The 23,198-nt window shown below is 36.7% G+C and overlaps 2 protein-coding genes across 4 annotated transcripts; one reads left to right on the top strand and one right to left on the bottom strand.

The window, feature by feature from the left end:
• The first annotated feature begins 368 nt into the window (after positions 1–368).
• On the top strand, positions 369–9,553 carry cuedc2 (CUE domain containing 2). Of its 2 annotated transcripts, none has more exons than XM_027015788.3 (9): positions 369–539; positions 1,406–1,484; positions 1,574–1,717; positions 6,398–6,459; positions 6,595–6,713; positions 6,939–7,103; positions 7,430–7,494; positions 8,149–8,209; positions 8,366–9,553. In XM_027015788.3, exons 2-9 carry the CDS (start codon positions 1,411–1,413, stop codon positions 8,510–8,512), a joined length of 837 nt encoding a protein of 278 aa, XP_026871589.2. In that variant the 5' UTR covers positions 369–539; positions 1,406–1,410; the 3' UTR covers positions 8,513–9,553. The 2 variants fall into 2 exon arrangements, with proteins under 2 accessions (XP_026871589.2, XP_026871588.2); XM_027015787.3 differs by having other exon boundaries at positions 369–518.
• Positions 9,554–9,760: 207 nt separating this feature from the next.
• Positions 9,761–21,116, bottom strand: hif1an (hypoxia inducible factor 1 subunit alpha inhibitor). Of its 2 annotated transcripts, XM_027015806.3 has the most exons (8): positions 20,716–21,114; positions 18,805–19,055; positions 14,929–15,077; positions 14,483–14,628; positions 14,040–14,146; positions 13,342–13,405; positions 12,738–12,848; positions 9,761–12,114 (listed from the first exon to the last, which is right to left on the bottom strand). In XM_027015806.3, the coding sequence occupies exons 1-8, from the start codon at positions 20,875–20,877 to the stop codon at positions 12,058–12,060; spliced, it is 1,047 nt and encodes a 348-aa protein (XP_026871607.1). In that variant the 5' UTR covers positions 20,878–21,114; the 3' UTR covers positions 9,761–12,057. The 2 variants fall into 2 exon arrangements, with proteins under 2 accessions (XP_026871607.1, XP_081580967.1); XM_081724841.1 differs by lacking the exons at positions 9,761–12,114; positions 12,738–12,848; positions 13,342–13,405 and adding an exon at positions 13,412–13,633 and having other exon boundaries at positions 20,716–21,116.
• Positions 21,117–23,198: the final 2,082 nt, after the last annotated feature.

The raw sequence follows: 23,198 nt of genomic DNA on the forward strand, positions 1-23,198 counted from the left end.
AAAGTGTTTCTGTCGTGGTTCCTGCAAGTGTGTTAAAAATGTCAAAGGACCATAATCTTAACAGATCAATATAATTACGATTATATTATGATTATTTAACTATTATCGTAATTCAGGTTTACAAAGTCATTGTTTTTAATTTTTATGTTCAGTTAGTCTCAGCAGTGAGCTCCAGTGAGCATTGCTCCATAAAGATTTCGAAATTGTCGAAATATGCCTCCATTTAATATATAATTACACCACACGCAAAGTCTTATGACTCCTAATTTAAGATTAGTCCTTCTGTAAAAGCTTCCAAATAAAGCAATACGAGTATATGCCTATAGCACGAGTCTATGTTTACATTTTGAAGGAAATGATGTAATAGATTTTGAACAAATGACGGCGCGTAGGGTTAACAAATTAGTGACTTGAAGCTTAGCGTTACATTAACAGGCTACCTTACCAACATAGATTTATCTGCAAATATCCCGTGTTCCCTTTTGCCCGTTTTATTTTTTTCATAATTAATTTAAAAGGTAGGATTTTCTGCTCGCCAAGTAGGTGATACCCAGATCATGAAGCTAAAATTGGAAAGCTATCTTGGTTAGCTATGTATAGCTAGCTAACTAACTTGCCATTATATTACAGTTTAGCTAGGTTAACTATTCAGCCAGCCACCATCTAGGATTTAGAGTAAAGTACAAATCAAATCGATGTGTCCATCACTGTGAATGCAAACGTTATTTTGCAAACTCGATCATTCTTTATTGGTTAGCTTACCTATCTAGCTATCTTAGCCGATTCGCTAACTAGCTAGGTAGCAGTAAGGTTGCTCAAAAAAAGCGAAATACAGCCGATACCTTAAAGGAGAGTCAATATGTTGGAGCTACCGCTAGCTAACTAGTTAGCTAAGTGTTCTTAACGCTGTAACGAACTTGTCGATGTGTACGGTATTTAAAATAAGATGACATATAGCTAGCTATATTCGTGATATTATCAACAAAGTGGCGATGTCTATGGCAACTAACTAGCTAGCTACCTGGTTAGCAGCTAAAGCGCACAGATTTCAAATGTGGATAATTATTGTTAGGTAGATAAGTTAGCTTGCTAGCTAGTCATGATATGATAGCTAACGATTGCCGTATGACAGCTACGGTTATGTTTTCTGATGATGGGCAACTAATGTGGCGTTTCCGTACCTAGCACAGAGGTGTAGATCAGTAATTAAATTATCTAACCTAGCTAGCTAGTTAATTAAACGTTTGGCAGCTATAATCTATCGTTAGCTAGCTAGCCAGCCAACTCGCTGCTTATTTTCAGTACCTCTTTTTGACTGCATTTTAAAATTAAAGAGTTGTGTTTTGGTTCCAAAATTGGCAGTTTTATTAACTTTTTGTGGTTTGTGCTTCTTGGTCGGTTACAGATAAGATGGAGCTTCAGAAAATCATTCATGAAGCGTTATACGATTTCGTTCTATCACACATACCGCACGCAGATCTGAGGTAAGTTAACCAGCACATTTTTCTCCAACTACCTGCTAGAAGAGAAAACGGTAAATGCTTAAACTGACATTCCTCCACATTTTCCTCAGCACTCTAGACGACGTGCTACTGTCATACATTACTGGTGTGTTAGAAGATTTGGGATCACAGGCTAGCGTTGAGGAGAACTTTGATGTTGAGGTCTTTGTTGAGATGCTTGAAGCTTACATTCCAGGCTTTTCTGATATTGACAGGTAAGGCAGATCTTGGACATAAATGCCTTTTAAAACAGACTGCTCAAAAAATTCAGGGAATACTTAATGATTACAGTATAACATCAAGTGAGTTAAACTTCAGGGATATAAATCTGTCTGGTTAGGAAGCATAAGCGATTGTGAATCGGTGAATTGGTTTAATGCAACAGCAAGACCACCCCAAAAAAGTGAAATGTTTTGCAGGTGGTGGCTACAGACAATTATTCTCTACTTAGCCTTCTGATTCTTCTCTGCAGTATTGTAGTTTTGCAAGTTGCTTGTGTCCTTGTTACTACTGGTAGCATGAGGTGATACCTGCAGCCCATTCAGGTTGCACAGGTAGTCCAGCACCTCCAGGATGGCACATTCATATGGGCCCCCCCATGAGCTACTGGTGTGCATGTTTCTGAATAAACTGTCAGAAACTGACACCATGCGGGTGGTATGAGGGCCTGTCATCCTCTAATGGGACCTGCACTCACAGCCCAGCACCATGCACCTCGACTGGCATTTGCCAGATAACACCAGAATTTGCTGGTCCACCATTGGTGCCCCGTTCTCTTTATAGATAAGAGTAAGTTCACACTGAGCATATGTGACATGAAATATTATCCTGTTTGCAACATCATCCAGCATGACTGGTTTGGCAGTGGGTCAATGATGGTCTGAGGAATCATATCCTTGGAGGGTTGCACAAACCTCCATGTGATAACCAACAGTACCTTGACTGCTGTTAGGTGCTGGGATGAAATCCTCAGAGCTACTGTTACGCCTTATACCAGTGTAATGGTACCTGGCTTCTTCCTGGTGCAGGACAATGCCCAGCCTTATGTGGGCAGAGTGTGTAAGCAGTTCCTGGGTGACAAATACAGTTATGTGAAAAATAATAGCAGTCTAACATCACTAATGTATTTAATTACTGGTTTTGGCAGAAAAGATAATACGGGGGGGGGGGGGGGGGGGGGGATTCATGACTAGGTGTAGCTGAGTAACAAGCAACCAACAGAATCAACAGTCATGACATGCACGCTGCTAATTGTTTGTAATTGACTCGCTTAATGAAAGAGGTGTGTTCAAATTAATAGCAGTGTGGAGTTCAATTAGTGAGGTCATTCATTCTATGAAGAAACAGGTGTCAATTATGGCCCTTATTTAAAGAAGGAGGGCAGCAAATGTACCTGCTGGTTTTAGCCCTTGGTCAGTGAGTAAAATGTGTTGTTCCAGACAGAAGATGATTGGAGAGGGGAAAACATGTAAAGAAGTGCAGAAAATAATTGGCTGCTCAGCTCAAATGATCTCAAATGCTTTAAAATGGAAAACAAAACCTGAAAAACATGGTAGGAAAAGAAATACTACCATCCACATAGATCATAGAATAACAAGAATGTCAAAGAAGCATCCAATGATCAGCTCCAGGGAAATCAAAGAAGATCTTCAGTTACCTGTGAGTACTGCAACAATCAGAAGATGCCTACGTGAAGCCAAACTATTTGCAAGAAACCCTCTTAAAGTATTACTGTGGAAAAAAAAAGAAGTGCTGAAAAGGTTACAGTTTGCCAAAGAACATACTGACTGGCCTAAAGAGAAGTGGTGCAACATTCTATGGACAGATAAGAGCAAGATTGTTCTTATTGGGTCTAAAGGCAACAGACAGTTTGAGACGACCCATAAACACTGAATTCAAGCCACAGTACACTGAAGACTAAAACATGGAGGTGCAAGCATAGTTTGGGGATGTTTCTCATACTTTGGAGTCGGACCCATTTATCGCATACCAGGCACCATGGACCAGTTTTAATATATCAGAATATTGGAAGAGGTCATGTTGCCTTATGCTGAAGAAGAAATGCCCTTGAAATGGGTGTTTCAGCAGGACAATGAGCCCATACACAACAGCAAGCGGGCAACGTCCTGGTTCCAGACCAACAAGATTGATGTTATGAAGTGGCCAGCCCAGTCCCCAGACCTTAATCTGATTGAGAATTTGTGCAGTGACATCAAACATGCTGTTTTTGATGCAAAACCCAAGAATGCAGAAGAAGTTTGGAATGTAGTCCAGTCAGTTTGGGCTGGAATATCTGTTCGCAGGTGTCAGATGTTAGTTGACACCATGCCACACAGATGTAAAGCAGTTGTCAGAAATAAAGGTTATACAACTAAATATTAGTTCAGTGATCAACAGAAAAGCTAAATCTATAAACAACTTTCAGTTTATACTCTAAATATTCGAGTTTGTAAATGAAAATGAAGACACTGCTATTTTTTGAGTAGCCCATTATTCTTTTTTTCTTCATTTTCAGTTTAAAAATTGATATTTCATTCATTGTTTTCATTTGGAATTGAATATACAGTGCTCCCAGTTCCTTTGTGTATATGGAAACAAATGCTATTATGAGGATTGAGCTTTTTCTCAGTTGTTTTAAACACACTGCTATTATTTTGCACATAACTGTACATTGACTGGCCCTTACATTCCGGTGATTGAATCCTACTGAGAACCTCTGGGACATAACATATCTGTGCATTCGATACTGCCAAGTAGTACTACAGACTGTCCAAGAGCTCACTTATAACCTGATCCAGGTCTGGGAGGAGATCCCCCAGGACACCATCTGTCATCTCATCAAGAGTATGCCCAGATGTTGTCAGGACTGCATACAGGCATATGGGGGTAATGCACAGTACTGATTCACATTGAGTTGCCATGATGAAATTTGTGCAAATTGGATCAGCCTGTGATTTATTTATTTATTTATTTATTTATTTATTTATTTATTTTCGGTGTGATCCAGCCCTCAGTGGTTTGATGATTTTGGTTTCCATTGACCATTATGCCATTTTGTTCTCAGCAAAGTACACAATTTATATAAGCAAAGACTTTCAACTTTAATTTTTCATTTATCAAGATCCAATGTGATTTAAGTGTTCTCTTAATATTTTTGAGCAGAGTACTGTGTTAGTAAAATAACATTTTATTAATACAGTGGTGTGAAAGTTTTTACCCCCTTCTTGATATTTTTTTATTTTTTGCATGTTTGTCACACTTAAATGTTTCAGATCATCAAACAAATTTAAATATTAGACAAAGATAACACAAGCAGACACAAAATGCAGTTTTTAAATGAAGGTTTTTATTATTAAGGGGGGGAAAAAATCCAAACCTACATGGCCCTGTGTGAAAAAGTGATTGCCCCTCCCCGTTAAAACATAAATTAACTGTGGTCTATCACATCTTTGGAAAGCTGAGTTCAATTTCTTTAGCTGCACCCAGGTCTGATTACTGCCACACCTGTTCTCAATCAAGAAATCACTTAAATAGGACCTTCCTGACAAAGTAAAGTAGACAAAAAGATTCTTAAAAGCTAGATGGCATACTGCGGTCCAAAGAAATTCAAGAACAAATGATGCAAAGTAATTGAGATTTATCAGTCTGGAAAAGGTTAAAAAGCCATTTCTAAAGCTTTGGGACTCCAACAAACCACACTGAGAGCCATTATCCACAAAGGGTGAAATCATGGAACAGTGGTAAACCTTCCCAGGAGTGGCTAGCTAACCAAAATTACCCCAAGAGTGCACGACGACTCATCCAAGAGATCACAAAAGACCCTACAACAACATCCAAAGAACTGCAGGCCTCACTTGCCTCAGTTAAGGTCAGTGTTCATGACTCCACCATAAAGTGACTGGGCAAAATGGTCTGCGTGGCAGAGTCCCAAGATGAGAACCACTGCTGAGCAAAAATAACATAAAGGCTTGTCTCAGTTTTGCCAGAAAACATCTTGATGATCCCCAAGGATTTTGGGAAAATACTCTGTGGACTGACGAGACAAAAGTTGAACTTTTTGGAAGGTGCCTATCCCATTACATCTGGTGTAAAAGTAATACAGCATTTCAGAAAAGGAACATCATACCAACAATTAAAATGTGGTGGTAGTAGTGTGATGGCCTGGGGCTGTTTTGCTGCTTCAGGACCTGGAAGACTTGCTACGCTAAATGGAACAGTGAATTCTGCTGTCTACCAAAAAATCCTGAAGGAGAATGTCCGGCCATCTGTTCGTGACCTCAAGCTGAAGTGCACTTGGGTTCTGCAGCAGGACAATTGTCCAAAACACACCAGCAAGTCCACCTCTGAATTGAATGGCTTGAGAATCAAAATGAAGACTTTGGAGTGGCCTAGTCAGTGTCCTGACCTGAATCCGATTGAGATGCTGTGGCATGACCTTTTAAAAAGGCGGTTCACGCTCAAAAACCTTCCAATATGGCCGAACAACAATTCTGCAAAGATGAGTGGGCCAAAATTCCTCCACTGTACTGTAAAAGACTCATTGCCTGTTATTGCAAATGCTTGATTTCAGTTGTTGCTGCTAAGGGTGGCCTAACTAGTTATTAGGTTTAGGGGGCGATCACTTTCACACAGGGCCATGTAGGTTTGGATTTTCTTTTCCCTTTTTAATAATAAAAATCTTTTTTAAAAACTGCATTTTGTTTACTTTGTCTAAATTTGTTTGATCTGAAACATTTGTGTGACAAACATATAAATAAAATGGAAATATCAGGAAGGGGGTAAAAACTTTCATACCACTGTATATTGCTGTACTACATCAGGGGAAATATTCTCCACTATTATAACTTAATCCTAGTTATAATTCTGTATACTATGTAATGTTTTTATCCTTCCAGTGTTCAGGTCTGTGAAATGATGTTCAGTCTTGCTTCAAAATTGGCTTCAGCACGGAACCCAGGTAATGTATCAAGGCACAAAGTCAATTATATTCATTTAACAAGTCTTCTTACTTTTTACATATTTATGTGAAGAACATGCATTGTTTTTAAATGTTTCATGTTATGCTACATGTAAATCATACTCTCTTTTAAAGAATCCCTTGAGTTACAAACGGGAGAAAGGAATTGTCCCATGACCCCTGATTTAGCCCACGGAGTTTCAGTACCAAAGCTTCATGGTCACGGGTCACCAGTAGAAGGAGCCACAGCCAAGGTCTTCAGGATGCTTTTCTGAATTTCAACACCCTGACAATAGGGCATTCTTGAATAAAACTCAAAGCCATCTTAATGAAATGGTTACTTATTTGATTCATTGTTTACCATGGGATAAGAACATTTTTAACTAAATCTTTTGTTACAGTTTTGTTTGTACTCTGCCATCTTTATGATCTGATATTTACACACAAAGGGGGCTATGATTGGGGTGTGTGAATTATAGATGAGCACTTCTGAGTGGGATGAACAAGAGCACCTTTTGGAGATGTTTCCTAAGTGCAGTGTGACGGAAGCCAGGAGTGCATTGTCTATCGCTAAAGGAGACATGGAAGAAGCTGTGAGACTTATCATTGAAGGAGATGTACAGCTCAATCACACTCCTCTCGGCGTGAGTAAATGAGTAAAATTACTCTAGTGATACTTGATTTGTTCCTTGAGCATCTGGGATCCTGAACCATAAGTCCTTTTGCCTTTCAAACACACAACTTTGAGGTACACAGTAATGTTATGAATTAGCTTAAAGTACATTTAACTTCCATGCTAGAACCAATGGCAAAGTAGAGTTTTTACATTCCAACTACGTTCCAGAATAAAATGCTGTGTACTATGAAAGCTTATTCTAAAATGTTGAATGGTATGTAAGAAGGCCTTAAACTGTGTAGTACAAGAGGAGGTATTGCTTGAAATGTGTTGTGGCAACTTTTTTTTTTTCAGGCAAATCGAGGAAAGAACATTTCTACACAGGCGGATGAGAAGCTTAAAGCTAGCATTTTAGAAAAGTGAGTGTGCCCTCAACTCCCTCTTTTTTACATGTTAAACTGTGTAGGATAAGTACAAATTCACATTCTACAATTTCTTGGAGGTTAACCTATATTATGGCAGGTAATTTCATATTTTCCTATTTGGTTTCTAAATTTGGATTTAGAGACCATTATTTTAGCACAAGAACATTTTAAAAGAGATGTATTTTCAACCCAGAATTCCAACAATCAAATGTGATCTTATTTAGAAAGTCTTCCAAATAAACATATTTTGAGTTTCCTGCTTTCAAAAAGGATATATACCAGAAATCTTTAAAGGCTGCCACAAATTGTGTTGCAATTAAGGCCAATGAGAAGCTACAGAGCAGTGTTTCCAAGTACTAAAGTTATTGGCAGTATTGTATTTTGCATGACTTGCACTGAGAAGTGGCTACTCTAATGAAGTCTGGATTGGAACAGTTAACCTATTCAATAAGATTCAAACTTAATGTTTGCTTTCACATTTCTCATTTGTTGAAAGGATGCTTGTTTTTTGCCTGCTGTTGTACATTGCTTTGTCAACATGCTACTTTCCTATCTCTTAAATTGTGGACAGGTTTGAAAAATCGTATTATCCTTCAGACAAATTTCACAAGATGCACAGTAGTCACTTTAACAGTTATTTTATTTCAGATATATGCTGGTAGATAGCGAGGAAGACAAGAAAATCCACCGACCAGTCATACCAAAAGATGTGAGTTATCTTTTTGGTTGTTTAATGCCTTTGCTGGAAAATTTAAAGCATTTCTATTGTTTTACAGCTGATGAATAAGGTAAGGCATCTAAGTAGGCTCTATAGCGGTGTGCAGTATAGATTCACAGTATTGAAGACCTGATTTATGTCTTGTAGGCCCCAAAGAAGCTGGTGCGTTACCATGGCAACCAAGTGGTGACTACTAAGGGGGAGCGCTACCATCTGGTTAAGAAAGATGAAACGGAGGATATGAAAAAGACTTATGTTAGCCTCAAACCAGCTCGCAAATACCGCTTTCATTGATGAGCATCCAGCGCGTGTGCAGTTATGTTAATAAAATGCAAATATCTTAATTTGTTTTAAATTATTTGAGTTTCCTTCTTTTTGGATAATTCTGTTCTAATTGGAGTGATCACTTCAAGTTTCATACCTTTTCCCTTTTTTTAATATATATTTTTGTACTAACACCAGTTTAAGGTATACACTTTACTGAGACTAAAATTGGACATGTAATGGGGTATTTAACAAAAAAAAAACAACTTCTAAATGGCTTTTTTTTTTTTTTCTTTTTTCTTTTTTTTACCATGTCTTGTGCATTTTTAATTCCTGGGAGTTACCCTAATGCTCTGAAGCTTATACAATTATTCACTTTTTTTTTTTTATGCAAATATTTATTTACAGAAGGATTAACAGATTTCAGGTTATTAGTATAAATTAACTCAAGCTGGGCTCAAATTGTATTTAGCGTAAATCACATTTCATTTAAATTGACAAGTCCTTCATTTGACTTATTTATTCTGTATTAGAAGTATTGTGTACTTTGGTGCTAAGAACCCTGCATGTTGTGTGTGTGTGTGTGTGTGTGTGTGTGTGTGTGTGTGTGTGTTTTGGTTTTGTTTTGGGGTTTTTTTGTGATTGGATGCAGACAGTTCATTTACAGCGTTTCACATTGTCTTAGCCAGAGCAACTTTGCATATTTATCGGTATGACAAAATGTGTGCTCACTGGGAATCAAACCCATGACCTTGGTGATGTTAGCACCTTGCTCTACCTTAATGTTCATTATTCATAACTACTGTTTTATTAATGTACTATATTTGTAACTGTGTTGGTGTCATGCTTGTATTCAAATTGTGCTGTGTCTCAGGTGATAGCTGCTATTACCATTCATGAAACTGCAAATAAGGTGAGAGGTTGGGATACCAAAATCTGTAAACTTACAAGAACAATATCAGTACCCTTCTATGGAATCAACACTACCATCAGGAGCAGGGACTAATGGGCACCTGTGGGCATTATGGTTTAAATACTAGCAGGTATTTTGTTCAATAAAGCAAAAATGTACTAAAACCAGAGACTGAGCCGCAGTTTGTCAAAAATCATACACTGGTCAAATTATACCTATTTATCCCTCCCACCCCCTGCATTGTTTATGCCATTAGACATTAAGCCTTGTCATATTCATACGTATTTTGAGACAGGCAATTAGTTGTTTGTTTTTTTCTGCAAGAGATCATGATAGGTTTTATCCAAATACACATTGAGGCAGTATAGCAGAATACATTGTCTTTTATTTATGAACTACATGCACAACTGGTTCAAACTCTCAGGAGCCATCCAACTCAGTTAAACACAGAAGAGCAAGTTATTCAAGAAAAGAAGCCATTTTTAAAAACAAGCCACAAAAAAAACTTATTGGGATCATGATAAACGTTAACTAATATACATAAAGGCTTAAGTACATTACAGTTGTGTTGTTCTAGTAGTTGATGTATTTAATCAACAACCAAGAAAGGGTCTTTCAAGGGCTGCCAAAGACACAATAGCTGACATCCTGGCGATGTTTCATACAAATTCCCAAGCCCTGCTAACAAATTTGCAATTTCTAATCTTCAACACACTTTGGAGCTGATATTAGCTAACAACTTATAAAAGCTAGAAGTGAGTTTACAAGTACAAGGAAGTAAATGCTGCTCAATAAATAAAAATCAGAAACAAACAAAAAAAAATGTACACAACAAAGATTCACTTAATGCTCTGGACTAGGAAATGGCAGGTTCTCATGTTCTAAGCATTTTTTTATTATTATTATTTACAGTCAAGCCATGTTAAATTACTTCCTTACATTTCATACACACCAAGTGATATGTATATTTTTTATTTTTGTTTACTCTGGGTCTTTACAATTAAAAAAAAAAAAAAGTATCAACATCAGCATAGTCTTTTTTTTTTTTTTTTTTTTTAAGTTATCCCTCGATAAGTAATCAGAAGCAGTCAGAAATGCTTTTACAATGACAAGTATTTTTGCCCCTGATTGTAAAGGGCTTGGTTTTATATCCACAATCTCTCTTTCAAGTCGTAGTAAAACAAATCTTAATTTTATATCAATAAAAAATTCAACTAAATTAAATTTAGATTGTAACTCCATATACATATCAGATATGCAAGTATTTAATTATCTACTTATTTATTTGGAGTGGGAGGTTTTTTGGGTTTTTTTTTTGGATAACCCTTTTTATTTCCAGTGCTTAAATGTCAAATCTTTCAAAGCATCATTAAGAATTATGACAAAAGACAAATAATTTTAAAATAATTATGGGAACCATTGATCATTGCTCAGCCTGCCTTTTTCAAGTTTAAGATATTTTTAAATGAAGAACAGACTATGTAAACAAATCCTGAGATGGAATGGTATGTGTTCACTACAGGGACAAGCAAATACAAAACAGGCAATGGATAAATAATTTGGTTAATTACTGTTGGGTAAAATTGTGGCAATGGTCAAAAAGATGATTAAACATTGCTTTTGTTCATTCAATTTTAGAATGTATTATACAAAAAAAACAACACAAGCTCAGAAAACAAAATCTTAAATGTTAGTTTAAAAATTCATGAACATTATTAAATGATATACACACGTATCCTGCAAGGGACAGATTAGTTTCTACCCATTCAATAGAATTTATTGAATTCAGACAAAAAAATCATTAATGTTAATGCCTTGTAAATACATTAATGTTTTCCTAACTTACCATTACAGTCCTGAAAATAGTACCATGTTACAAGGTTACATTTAAAGAAATATATAAGTGAAGCAAAAAGAAAACAAAAATATGCCTGTACACAACAGGTAATAAAATATACATTTAGAAATGTTTAGCATAATCAAACAAACATCATTCAACAATTCAAGCAGGAACTGGGCCAAACATTCCTTCAGTGTTTCATAAACCTATCCTTCTGTCCACTCTGCTTATTAATTATTCTGACAAAAACAACTCAGGGAAGTAAAAGGGTATCAGCAACAATTTCATAACTAGTCCTCATTACAATGTCTCTTTTCTGCACAAATTACTGTATACAGTAAAAATTAAATAGTAATAGAAGTCTTTCAAGTTAAGCTTACAAGTAGTACTGTCATAATGGCCAATAGGTTTTGACTCGTAACTAGTAATTTAATGTTGCTTCCTTATGGCACCTTAGCTGTCCTATATAATGGAAGAAACTGTGAACCTTAGGTGCTAGGGTGGATGTATCTGTCTTCTGAAAGGTGTTTTTCCCCTCTATTGCAACACATCACTCAGCAGTATGAATCACATTATACTTATGAGGTCTCAAAAGATGGATGAAACGTGTCCTCTCTAGTGGTACCTTCCTTGAAGAGATACAGGACTAACAAGACAACTGTTTGAGGCAATCAAAACAGACCTAAATACAGGCAAAAATACTGCCATGTCAGTTTAAACCTTGTGAATGTTTAGAGGACACATTCACACCAATACACTAATATATACAGCCCCCATCCCCACACCCTACAGCATAATACAGGAAAATAAGGTGATACCCAATTAACTCAGATCTTGGTCGAAACGTCCCTTGATCATCATGTTCAGCAATGGACCAACCTGTGAAATGAAGAAAATGTTTAATGACTTACCTTTGTATGAGTTCTGCAACTTTAAAAGGCCAGTGCCCATCTAAAGTACTCCAGAACATCTTGTCTTAAGGTCCAGAGCAGTTCAAACACACCTATTCTGATTTGTCAGGGAAAGTACTGCTAGAAAATGGGAAGAAACAGTTGGCTTTTGGACCAATAATTTTTTTTTGTGGGCTGGATCAGTTCTGGGAGTGCAAAGCCAATTTGGCATTACTGTTCAAGCAACATGTGCTTACAGAAACCAAGACAACAAGTTAGTGTAGCTAAAATACAGTATATGCTTTGTCCACTGTACCATGAAAGAAGCAACTTTATAAGAAGCAACTATTTTAGTAAAATTTCTGCAAATGCTTCAAGGATTCACACCAGGAAACTATTTCCTATGGGAACACAATGTAAAAAGGTTCATGATCTCCTGAATACATGGGTATGCTCAGTTTGATTCTGCTTTAGACTGAGTAGCTACAAAAATACCTTTAACTAGGTTATTGTCAGGGTCAACATACAGAGGGAATTTCTCCATCGCACTACTCTTGCTGAAGAGTTTAAAAATAGAAAAGCATTGTGATGGACTGTTCTACTTTTTAGTACCTCATGTGGATCCCCCAAGGCCTCTCCCAACATCTTTTCAATGTTTCTCATAATGGCCACCTTCTGATGAGCTTTCAGTGGGTATTCTATCCTCTTCGGAGTGGGCGCCCCCTAAAAAAAAAAGACACTGAACTTGTAGTTTCCATTTACAGCATCACACAATATAAAGGACTCTAAGGCTAAACTGACACTACATGTAATTTCAAAACTGGGCCCTAAGAGTTATGCAGGCACCTAGTTCTTCAACCTATGTATGCATACAGAAATAACATCATATTGAAAGTTGTTCAGTCCCCAAGCCAAGATAAGTAAGCAGGCACTCATGAGACATTTCGGAGACATACAACTGGTATGCTTTTGGTTTTTTTTTAATAGAATATGTTGGATAGGGACTCACTCCTGTCTTCTTTCTGTTTCCAAATTGGTTAGAAATTTGTAAATGTGTCTGACTTGCCTAGCTTTATAAACCCTATATTATCATTCTTAAATCTAAAAGACTCAATTCCCTATGCTATTGTGGGTATGGATCACAAGCTTCTACTGACTTGAGAACAATGGGAATCATCTAGGACCTAGCCTACAAAACCACCGTGCACAAAAATACCTTGTACCAGAAGTTGACTGTGATGGTTACACCTCCATTTAGCAGGGACTCGATGTGATGCCACCTACATTATTAAACACAACCATACATCAACACATTAACAACACTCAAAGATCAATTTTAAGTATTAATTTCATTGATGTAATCCATGACTGAAAAATATCTTCAAGATATACACAGTGCAGTCTGTAACCAATTGGGCTGTCAATTCTTATTGCTATGTAATCCAGCAAACTTGATCTGAGAGAACGAGGGCTGTGTATAAAACACAGCTGAGAATTCTTTATGGTTCCTGCAACGTATAAATAAATAAAGCTGTTACTCCACCATTTATCCTCAGATACTGTTCCTTTTCAAATTTAAGTGGCTACAAAGCCAAAACATCAAAAATGTTACTGTAAATACTGGCAGACTGCACAGTATAATACATTGGATTTTTTAAAATTTGATTTGGCATGTTTTTAAAAGCTCTATACATCACTGATTAAAAAGCCTCATTTGACCTGCTAATTTAAAATATTAGATCAAGCAAATACAAAGCCAGTTGTCTATAAACCTCACATTTATACAATTAAATTAAATGCCAGGTACAGATCAGTACCTGCAATTTTATTTACAACATACAGCTTGTAATAAAATGTTAGCCTGAAGCTGTTCCAACTATGCCCCAGTATGAATAATTTACATACACCACTTACCAGTACATTGGGATGTACAGCACATCACCTGGTCCAACAACAGCTTCATAACCCACAACGTTTTTAAATTTCGGAAACCTCTCATAATCAGGATTTTCAAAATCTACCTGCAATGGCAAATCCATACATGTAATTTGAAATAAATGTTATAAAATGTCCATGTATCATTAAACTCATTTAAGGCATAATCGGGGATTTGAAAAGAAGAATGTGGCAGCCCTAAAATGTAATTTGTTATAACACTAAAGGAATTGATTTGGGGAAAGGTATGGAGCTCTAAAACTCTGAACGCAAAAACGAGCATCATTAGCATGGCTCATAAAGAAAAACTACTGATGTTTTTGCTCACAGAAATGTGGAAGTCATATATACATAATACACACTCATAACATAGCACTCGAAGCTAAACAAAACCGCCTCACACATTCCTACAGATGTAGTACCTGGCTCTGCCGGTCACATGGATGATGAACAGGGTAGGGGTAGAGGCACTCAAACTGCTCCGGAGGAAAGAGGATACACCTCTTGTAACCTTTGATCTGTGCAAAGAAATTCTGCTGCTCATCATAATGTGCAGGTGTTACATTACCTTTGAAGAGAATGATTTAAAAAAAATGCATGAAAACAAAACATACAAGTGAAATCTTTGAAATACATAATCTACTAAAAGACAAAATATATCAAATATCAAAGCAAAATTGATTACATTTTGATTGCAACATTTAGCACTCTTATCCAGAGCACATCCAGACAAAGCTTCCTCATTATGGCAATACGTGTGTGCTCTAAGAGGTGAGCTAGAACTATGTAAGCCATAGCTTACGGATTTGATTGTGGGCATCTATACTACTAAAAAGCAAACAATGAGTTATTTGCCATGTTTATGTACCTTCCATGCCTATGAGTAGCAGGTTAGATGTAAGCTGTCCCCAGTTTTGTTTGGTTTGTTGTTTATTAATCCAGTTCCAGTTGAATCCCAGGAAATCCACAACAATTTTTCGCCCAACTGTGTCATTGAGGGTTTGCTGCAAATACACTCTAAAAATCATACAATCCATGTAAATTAATTTTAAAAAAAATTGTTTGCAGTGTTTAACTGTTACTTCATTCAAATTAAATCACTAATTGGAACTGGCCACTCAGATCCAGTCCAGGAAGACTTTATCAGTTTATCTCTGAATCAGTTCAGCAGCAGAAAAAATAATAATAATAATAATAATAATCTGTACAGTGTTAGTGTATTATCTAGATAAACCTGACTGAGTAACATTTTACAAATATTTAATTTTATACTACAAGTTATTGACATTAAATGAGACATTCCGCAAATAACAATTTAGCATATTTTTGTGTCAAGTTCAAAACCTGTGAAATTATAGGACTTGTCACCTCAGCCAAAACATTCAAAATTAAATTTCACCACTGACCAATAGTAATTTGGAAAAAATTATAAATGTTAGTTATTGGAAATAAGAGACAGACGAAAAAGAACAAGACTGGAAGAAATCACTGCCAAGTGCAGATTTTGGTCATGAACTCATGCAATATGAAGTTTATGAATTTACACTACAATCAAAACAGGTTTATTAATCTAACATTTATTGACTTTTTTTATGGGAAAACAACACACTGTGTTGGTCTTGCATGTCATCTAGAACTGTCCACATGCTTATAGACAGCTATTGTTTTTTCCATGGCGCTCTATCTATCTATCAATCTATATCTATCTATCTATATATTAGAGCACCTTGGAAAAGTATTCATACCCCTTGTATTTTTCCATGTTACACCTACAAACAAATGTATTTTATTGGGATTTTATGTCATAAACGAACACAAAGTAGCAAGTAATTGTGAAGTGAAAAGAAAATGTGTGGTTTTCAAATGTTTTAATAAATAAAAATCTGTAAAGTGTAGTGTGCATTTGCCTTCAGCCCCCTGACTCAATACTTTACAGCTGCAAGTCTTTTGGGGTAGGTCTCTACCAGCTTTGCACATCTACAGGCTGAAATTTTTGCCCATTCTTCTTTGCAAAATGGCTCAAGCTCAGTCAAATTGGATGGAGAGCCTCTGTGAACAGCAATTTTCAAGTCTTGCCACAGATTCTCAATGGGATTTAGGTCTGGACTTTGACTGGGCCAATCCAACACATGAATGTGCTTTGAGATAAACCATTCCATTGTAGCTCTGGCTGTATGTTTAGGGTCATTGTCCTGCTGGAGGGTGAACCTCCGCCCCAGTCTCAAGTCTTTTGCAGCCTCTCACAGGTTTTCCTCCAGGATTGCCTTGTATTTAGCTCCATCCATCTTCCCATCAACTCTGACCAGCTTCCCTCTCCCTGCTGAAGAAAAGCATCCCTACAGCATGATGCTGCCACCACGTTTAAAGGTCAGGGTGATGTTCTGTGTTAGTTTTCTGCCACACATAGCGTATTGCATTTTAGGCCAAAAAGGTCAACTTTGGTCTCATCTGACCAGAGCACCTTCTTCCACGTTTGCTGTGTCCCTCACATGGCTTGTGGCAAACTTCAAATGAGAATTCTTATGGCTTGCTTTTAAAAACAGCTTTCTTCTTGCCATGCTTCCATAAAGGCCAGATTTGTGGAGTACACGGCTAATAGTTGTCCTGTGGACAGATTGTCTCACCTGAGCTGTGGATCTCTTCAGGTCCTACAGAGTGACCACGGGCCTCTTGGCTGCTTCTCCAAGTAGTGCTCTCCTTGCCTGGGCTGTCAGTTTAGGTGGTCAGCCATGTCTTGGTAGGTTTGCAGTTGTGCCATACTCCTTCCATTTCGGATGATGGATTGAACAGTGCTCCATGACATTTTCATAGCTAGGGATATTTTTTTATAGCCTAACCCTGCTTTACATTTCTCGACAACTTTATCCCTGATCTCTCTGTGTTCCTTGGTTTTCATGATGCTGTTTGATCACTAATGTTCTCTAACAAACCTCTGAAGTCTTCACAAAACAACTCATTATACTTAGAATAAATTACACACAAGTGGACTCTGTGTGCTAATTTGGTGACCTTTGAAGGGAATTGGTCACACTGGATGTTATTTAGGGGTATCAGAGTACAGGGGAATGACTACAAATGCATGCCACACTTTCCAGATTTTTATTTATTAAAAACCTTTAAAAACCATGCATCATTTTTTCACTTCACAATTACTTGCTACTTTGTGTTCGTTTATCACAAAATACATTTAAGTGCGTAGGTATAACATGGAAAAATGTGGAAAAGTTCAAGGGGTATGAATACCTTTTCAGGCCCTCCCCCTCTCTCATATATATATATAAAAATCTGAGTGGTTGTTAGTAGTTTTCTTTTTTCCCCCGCACTAGACAACTAGACACGTTCAAACAGTGCCAGCAACTTATTTACTATATTTATAAGCCACTGTACAGTGCACAATGTGCAATTTAGTACTCAAACTATATCCTATGAAATTACTACCTCATGCCTGGATGTTTGCAGGGCAGTAACATCTCAAATCAAACACTAATGTTTTACCCTAGGCTAATGAAAATGGCAAATTACTCTGAAGTATCTTACGTTGCCTCAACCACATAACCACACATAAAAAAGACAGGGAAAAAAGCAGTATTAAATGTTTGCTCCCAATTTAATCTGTTCCACATACAAATGGAGTAACTAAAGTACAAAACCATCTAACTCAAATCTGTGCAATGTACCAGTTCTTGTTATGTGCATCAGCCAGTGTGAAAACTGCAGTGGTCTCCAACAGCCCCTCTATTTCCTCTATAAAAAGCATTCTGAATGCAAAGTGTCGGCCCTTCTACACAGCTAATTTATCGGCAGTTCTCGTACATCACCCAGGTATTACCAGTACATTACATCCTGGTGTACTAAGAAAACATATGATTGAGACACACTCCTGTCACTACCTGCAACCCTGCCCAATTTGCACCTCACATGCACTATTTCACAAATGCATAGGCAGCATATATAAAGCACACCACCCAACGCCCATCATGCTTACATGAACATTTTAAGGCACTGCTCAATCCACTCTGCACACATAAAACAAGTGGTACTATATAACTTTATTACATCATAAATTAAGTACACAATTAAGCTCTTAGTGCCAATTTGCCTACATGAACAAACCCAAAACAATGATCACCAACTATACTTGTAGGCTGATGAAGGAGGAGGGAAGTAAAATAAAAATATTTGTGAGCTCCAAGTAATAGTTTAAAATCAAGTGCCCTTAGCTAAATATTATGCTAAATTCATGTCAAAAGACACTGGGAGACAGAACCCTCATACATTGTGTTGTACTAAGGGTTGGAAGAGTGTGGTTTAAACACAGACATTCAGTAAACCTCTCCTTTCACTTTTTTACATAATTACCACAGTTATTATGAGATTGATGATGGGATAGTTATTGTGGGATTTCACAAATGTAAATCAAATGTCTAAATGAGGTCAGGCACAGCCGCTAAAACAGTGGACAGAGGGGTCAACTGTCTGCCTAAATGCTTAGTCATGCCCTACAATGGTTTTATTTCTTCTCAATAGAAGAAAGCCTCAATAGTTTCCACAACTTTGCACACATGCTTTTACAGCACATCATTGTAAGATAAACAACTTGAACTCAAATTTGTCAATTTCAAATCTGCACACTTGGTCTTAAAAACACTGTACATAGCAGTCAATTCCAGTGAGCAGTTTCAATCCATCTAAACCAACAATTGCTTAGATATGATTAATATTACTAATAGAAACCAGGACTCACCTTTCTCTTCCACCCAATTCTTCAGCTTGGTGCATCCTGTCTACAAAGTCCGAAAACTTCATCTCTAATCTGCGTGACTTTGGTACAAAGTTCTCAAAGTTTGACAGTTTCTTCTCATCGTAATACAAGAATTTGTGGTTTTCAGAAATGTACACTGAAAAGTCCCCATTCCCTATGTTCTCTTGCAAGTAATTTTTGTCCCACTTGAGTGCTGGGTATACCAAATTGGTATCCGTTAATACAACAGGTTCCTATAAAAGAGAAATTTGCAGCGTTAAGGTGCATGGATACAGAATGTACCATTTAAGTTGTGGTCACAGGTCAGTGACAGTAGATCAAGATATGGTTTAAGATCTAGTTACAACCGTGCCAGCAGCAAATACAGGGGCAAAACATAGAAAAAATAAAAACAGACATTTACAGAGGTGGCAAAAATGAATAAAATTAAGCAAAACACCATGTAGAAAAAACACTTTGAATTTAGATTAGCTAATGACCCCTTCCTCCCAATATCGTCCATCATAAGCAGTCAGTATGGTAGTCACCTGTTTTGTAATATATTCTAACAGAATATACCACATTTTTGCCTCTGTAGTCATTTACTAATTTTTGGGCATGCCTGCGCCACATTTGTAAACTTAATAAATCCACTTAGTAAAAGCAACATTCTGATTTTAAACTTCCGTATACATGAGCAGTCATACTGTCATAAGCGGCGCGTCTTTCATAATATATGAGCAACAGCTAGCCTCGTACTACGTTCTGAAAGAGAAGAGGTGCTACGTGACTGAAGGAACGTACACTCCGTGGCACGTAGGCAACCAGCTCGAGTGCTCCTTTTTGTTGTAAGCCATAAACCAAACAGACGTATCTTAAGCGACAAGCGGTAGAAATAAATAAATACATTTTCTACCAATGGGGAACTCGAATCTCCTGAATATGTTTTTTTGTTTTGTTCTCGTTAGATAAATTATATACCCATAGCTAAGCCCATGATATATAACTAGCAAGTCTATTTCTAAACATCACGTGTTTTTAAATCAAACCATGCAGATCAAATCATACTACACAGGGCGTACAAGCACTACATAACATAACTAGAATGATGCAATAGAACGCATTGGATATAGCTAGTTAACTATGAAATTCGATTTATTAACGTCGCCTAATAGTGGGTTGTTGTAAATAAAAATATTTCGCAATTGTACTAGCAGTCGCGGAGGCGTGATAACCACTAGACTTGCTGCTCACTAAAGCGGGTTGATAGTCAGGTTAGCTAGCTAGATAGTCCATTTTATTTTTTGGTTTTATTTAGATTACAAATGGGAGTGTAAATTTTACGTTTGCATAACTCCCAAACGAATAGTTAGTTACAACTACTAGCAATAGCTAGCTAACTAGCTCGCAGAGCTTTCTCTCGTCTTATTTTCATGTCACAAAGCTAACGTTAGCTATATAGCCGGCTAGGTTAACAGCTAACACCATATCAAACTTCAAGTACGACTTACCTAGCTAGCTATCGGGCCAAATTAACATTGGACAGCTTCCTTTTTTTTCTTCCTAATAAAAGAGAACTAAACTGGTGTATAGCAACTAGCTAGCTAGCTAGCTACCCAATTAAGCGTCACGAAGGCGTTGGCAAGAAGTATATCTTGCGCTTGTAACGTTTGTCAAGCTAGTTACCTAGCGTTAACTAACTGGTTATGTTCATGGCTAGCATTAAATAATATTTGCCATCAAGATACTGCGTTGATAAGCTAACGCTACTCCTACATGTCCACCTGGGCAGGTAGTTAACCTATCTGACGGAGCAGTAGCTACGTTTGTTGAGCAGATTTGCTAGCTAAATAGCTAGCGTTAACTAACATATCTTTTTAATTTATATTAGTTAGCTATCTATCATTAACTTACCTCTTTATTAATTAGGATCTCTGCATGGGGGTCCGTGTGAGACAGACGTGGGATTTGCCTTATTTGAAAAGGGTACTTTCGAAGCTGCGAGTCAGTCCAACCTAAATCAAGACCATTCGAAGCAGCATTCGAACTACCGTTCGATGTTGGATCAGTTGCCATTTCCCCCGTCTCTCTGGATGATTGTCCTAGCAGAATAAGAATGCAAACTTGTTTTCCGATATGAGGTGAACAAACGAGTATGTGCACAGCCTAGCTATCTAAATGATCCAGAGTAGATGGAAAAACTCTGCTGACCGGCTGGCTAGCTAGCTAGCTAGCTAACTACCCAACAGGTAAGTAATCATTGCTATTGGTAGATTGGTGGGTTGTCAGATTTCTTTGGTAGCGTGTTCAGTCTGGGTTTTCTGTGACAAAGGCGTGAAGTCAGAAACAATTGGACAATATTTTTTTCAAAACAGTATTCCGACTCAGAGCATCTCACACACATTCCCGAACACCTTAGCTAATTTTAAATATCTTCCTATTTACATTTTGAATCAGTAGATTGTGGGATTTTCAGTTAGTTTGTGATACACCCAAACAAACAAACATAACATGTCAGTGTACAGAATAACAATCGTCTGAGGTCTTTTCTTTTGAAAGGAGAAGTTTGTGCTTGGCAACCCAGAATACATGCAATAGGCCTAACAATACTTTAGTCTTTGACGGATTTTTTAAAAATTGCTAAAGTATAATTTAATGCGTTATATCGATATAAACCTAAATTCGGGTATTTGAGTTGTTCCAGAAAAAACAGCTAAATCTTTAAATTTAAGTCTCAGATTCAGAAATTCACAGTGCCTTTCCAAAATGTCCCATTGCTTGGGAAGTACGTGGGGGAAGTGAACAAACGAACAAAGCAATTAGACTGAGTAAACTATATTCTATCACATGCTTTTTTTTAAAGACTGGACCACTGTTGTGCTCTTGGGGTCTGTACCAATAATAATTTGTCAGAACAAACGTAATAAATGTTTTGTTTTTTGGTTTTTTTTTCATAAAGAAACTTTTTGAAAGGGTTTTGGTACTTCATTATTATATATATATATATATATATATATATATATATATATATATATATATATATATATATATATATATATATAATGCATCATAGACTATGCAAAGTATTATTAATCCAATGACAGATTTTTATTTATTTATTTTTTTCACACAAAAAGGCTGACCACTCCTGCCTGGGGGCTTTTTATGATACAGTCCTAGACCTGAAGTCTAGGATCAGCAAGGTCATGTTTGTGATGAAAGAGTTTTTATTAATCTCTTTCTTATTGTCTAAAAAGGCTTATGCCATTATATTGTGTAAAAATAATAACATAGTTTACATAGTAAGCAGCTTTACCCATTTATGTGCTGCACATGTAATAAAAAAAAAACAGGGGCTTTGTCATAACAGTAATGTTATGTTGAACTTTGAACTATGCTAAATATGTTTGTTTTTATGGGGAAAATTCCAAATGCCTGACTAATAAACAAATAATTAGACAGCAATGATTAACCTTTTATAGCTCCAGTAGATGTGGCATAAACTTATTAAGTGTAAACAATGTTAACCAATTTACCCAACAGTTAATACCATCCTTTCACAAAACATTCACATAAATTGCTTGCCTTTAACAAACTGTGAACCATATTGACTTTGTTGGTTTTTAGACCTAATCACTCATTTATTGTTTTGGTCATGAAGGAAGGTGAAAACATATCTCCCTATGTTAATAGTTGATTTGAGAAAAAGAAAGAAAGCTATTTCTTCTGTTTTATAAATGCTAAATTAATATGCAACCTTGCTTCATAAGGTCTATTAATAGAGGAACATTAATATTAAGGACAATATAATTGATCTGCCAATTAAAATCACTAATTTAGTCACATTACGAGTAACTTCATTTAGTTCACCAGCAGATGGAAATCTACTACCACTCATATATGCTTTAAAAGCAATTACAACTCATGGACAGGGTTGGGTTCCAATGGAAACAGTGTTATGTAATCAGGATACAAAAAAGGTAATTATATTCTGTTACAGGACAAAGGCATTCATTACATTATGAGTACATTTTAAAAACATGATGATCACTAGCAGGATTACATTAAAATTTGCAAGTTCTTACTGGGAACAGAAGTGCATTTGAGAGGTTTTGCTGGTGACTTGATACATTAACGCAAACCACGCTCTTTGAGTGCTAATAGCTTTGTTATTCCTGAACACGGAATTTGTTGATTTGTTGACATGGGATTTTGCCAATGAGATTTGTTTGTTGTTGATATGGTATTTATTTTATATAACTGCCTACATGATAGTTAAAAGTTGTTCTTTATGAAACGAAGCTTCTTTTGTGTTCATATAGCAGCTTATTTTCAAACAGCCAGTCTGACGCCAAGTTTTCTTCATGTTATGTTCCTCAATCATTATCATATAATAA

Source organism: Electrophorus electricus, chromosome 12, assembly GCF_041902795.1.
Source record: "Electrophorus electricus isolate QZ-2024a chromosome 12, ASM4190279v1, whole genome shotgun sequence".
In the NCBI taxonomy this organism is placed as follows: Eukaryota; Metazoa; Chordata; class Actinopteri; order Gymnotiformes; family Gymnotidae; genus Electrophorus; species Electrophorus electricus.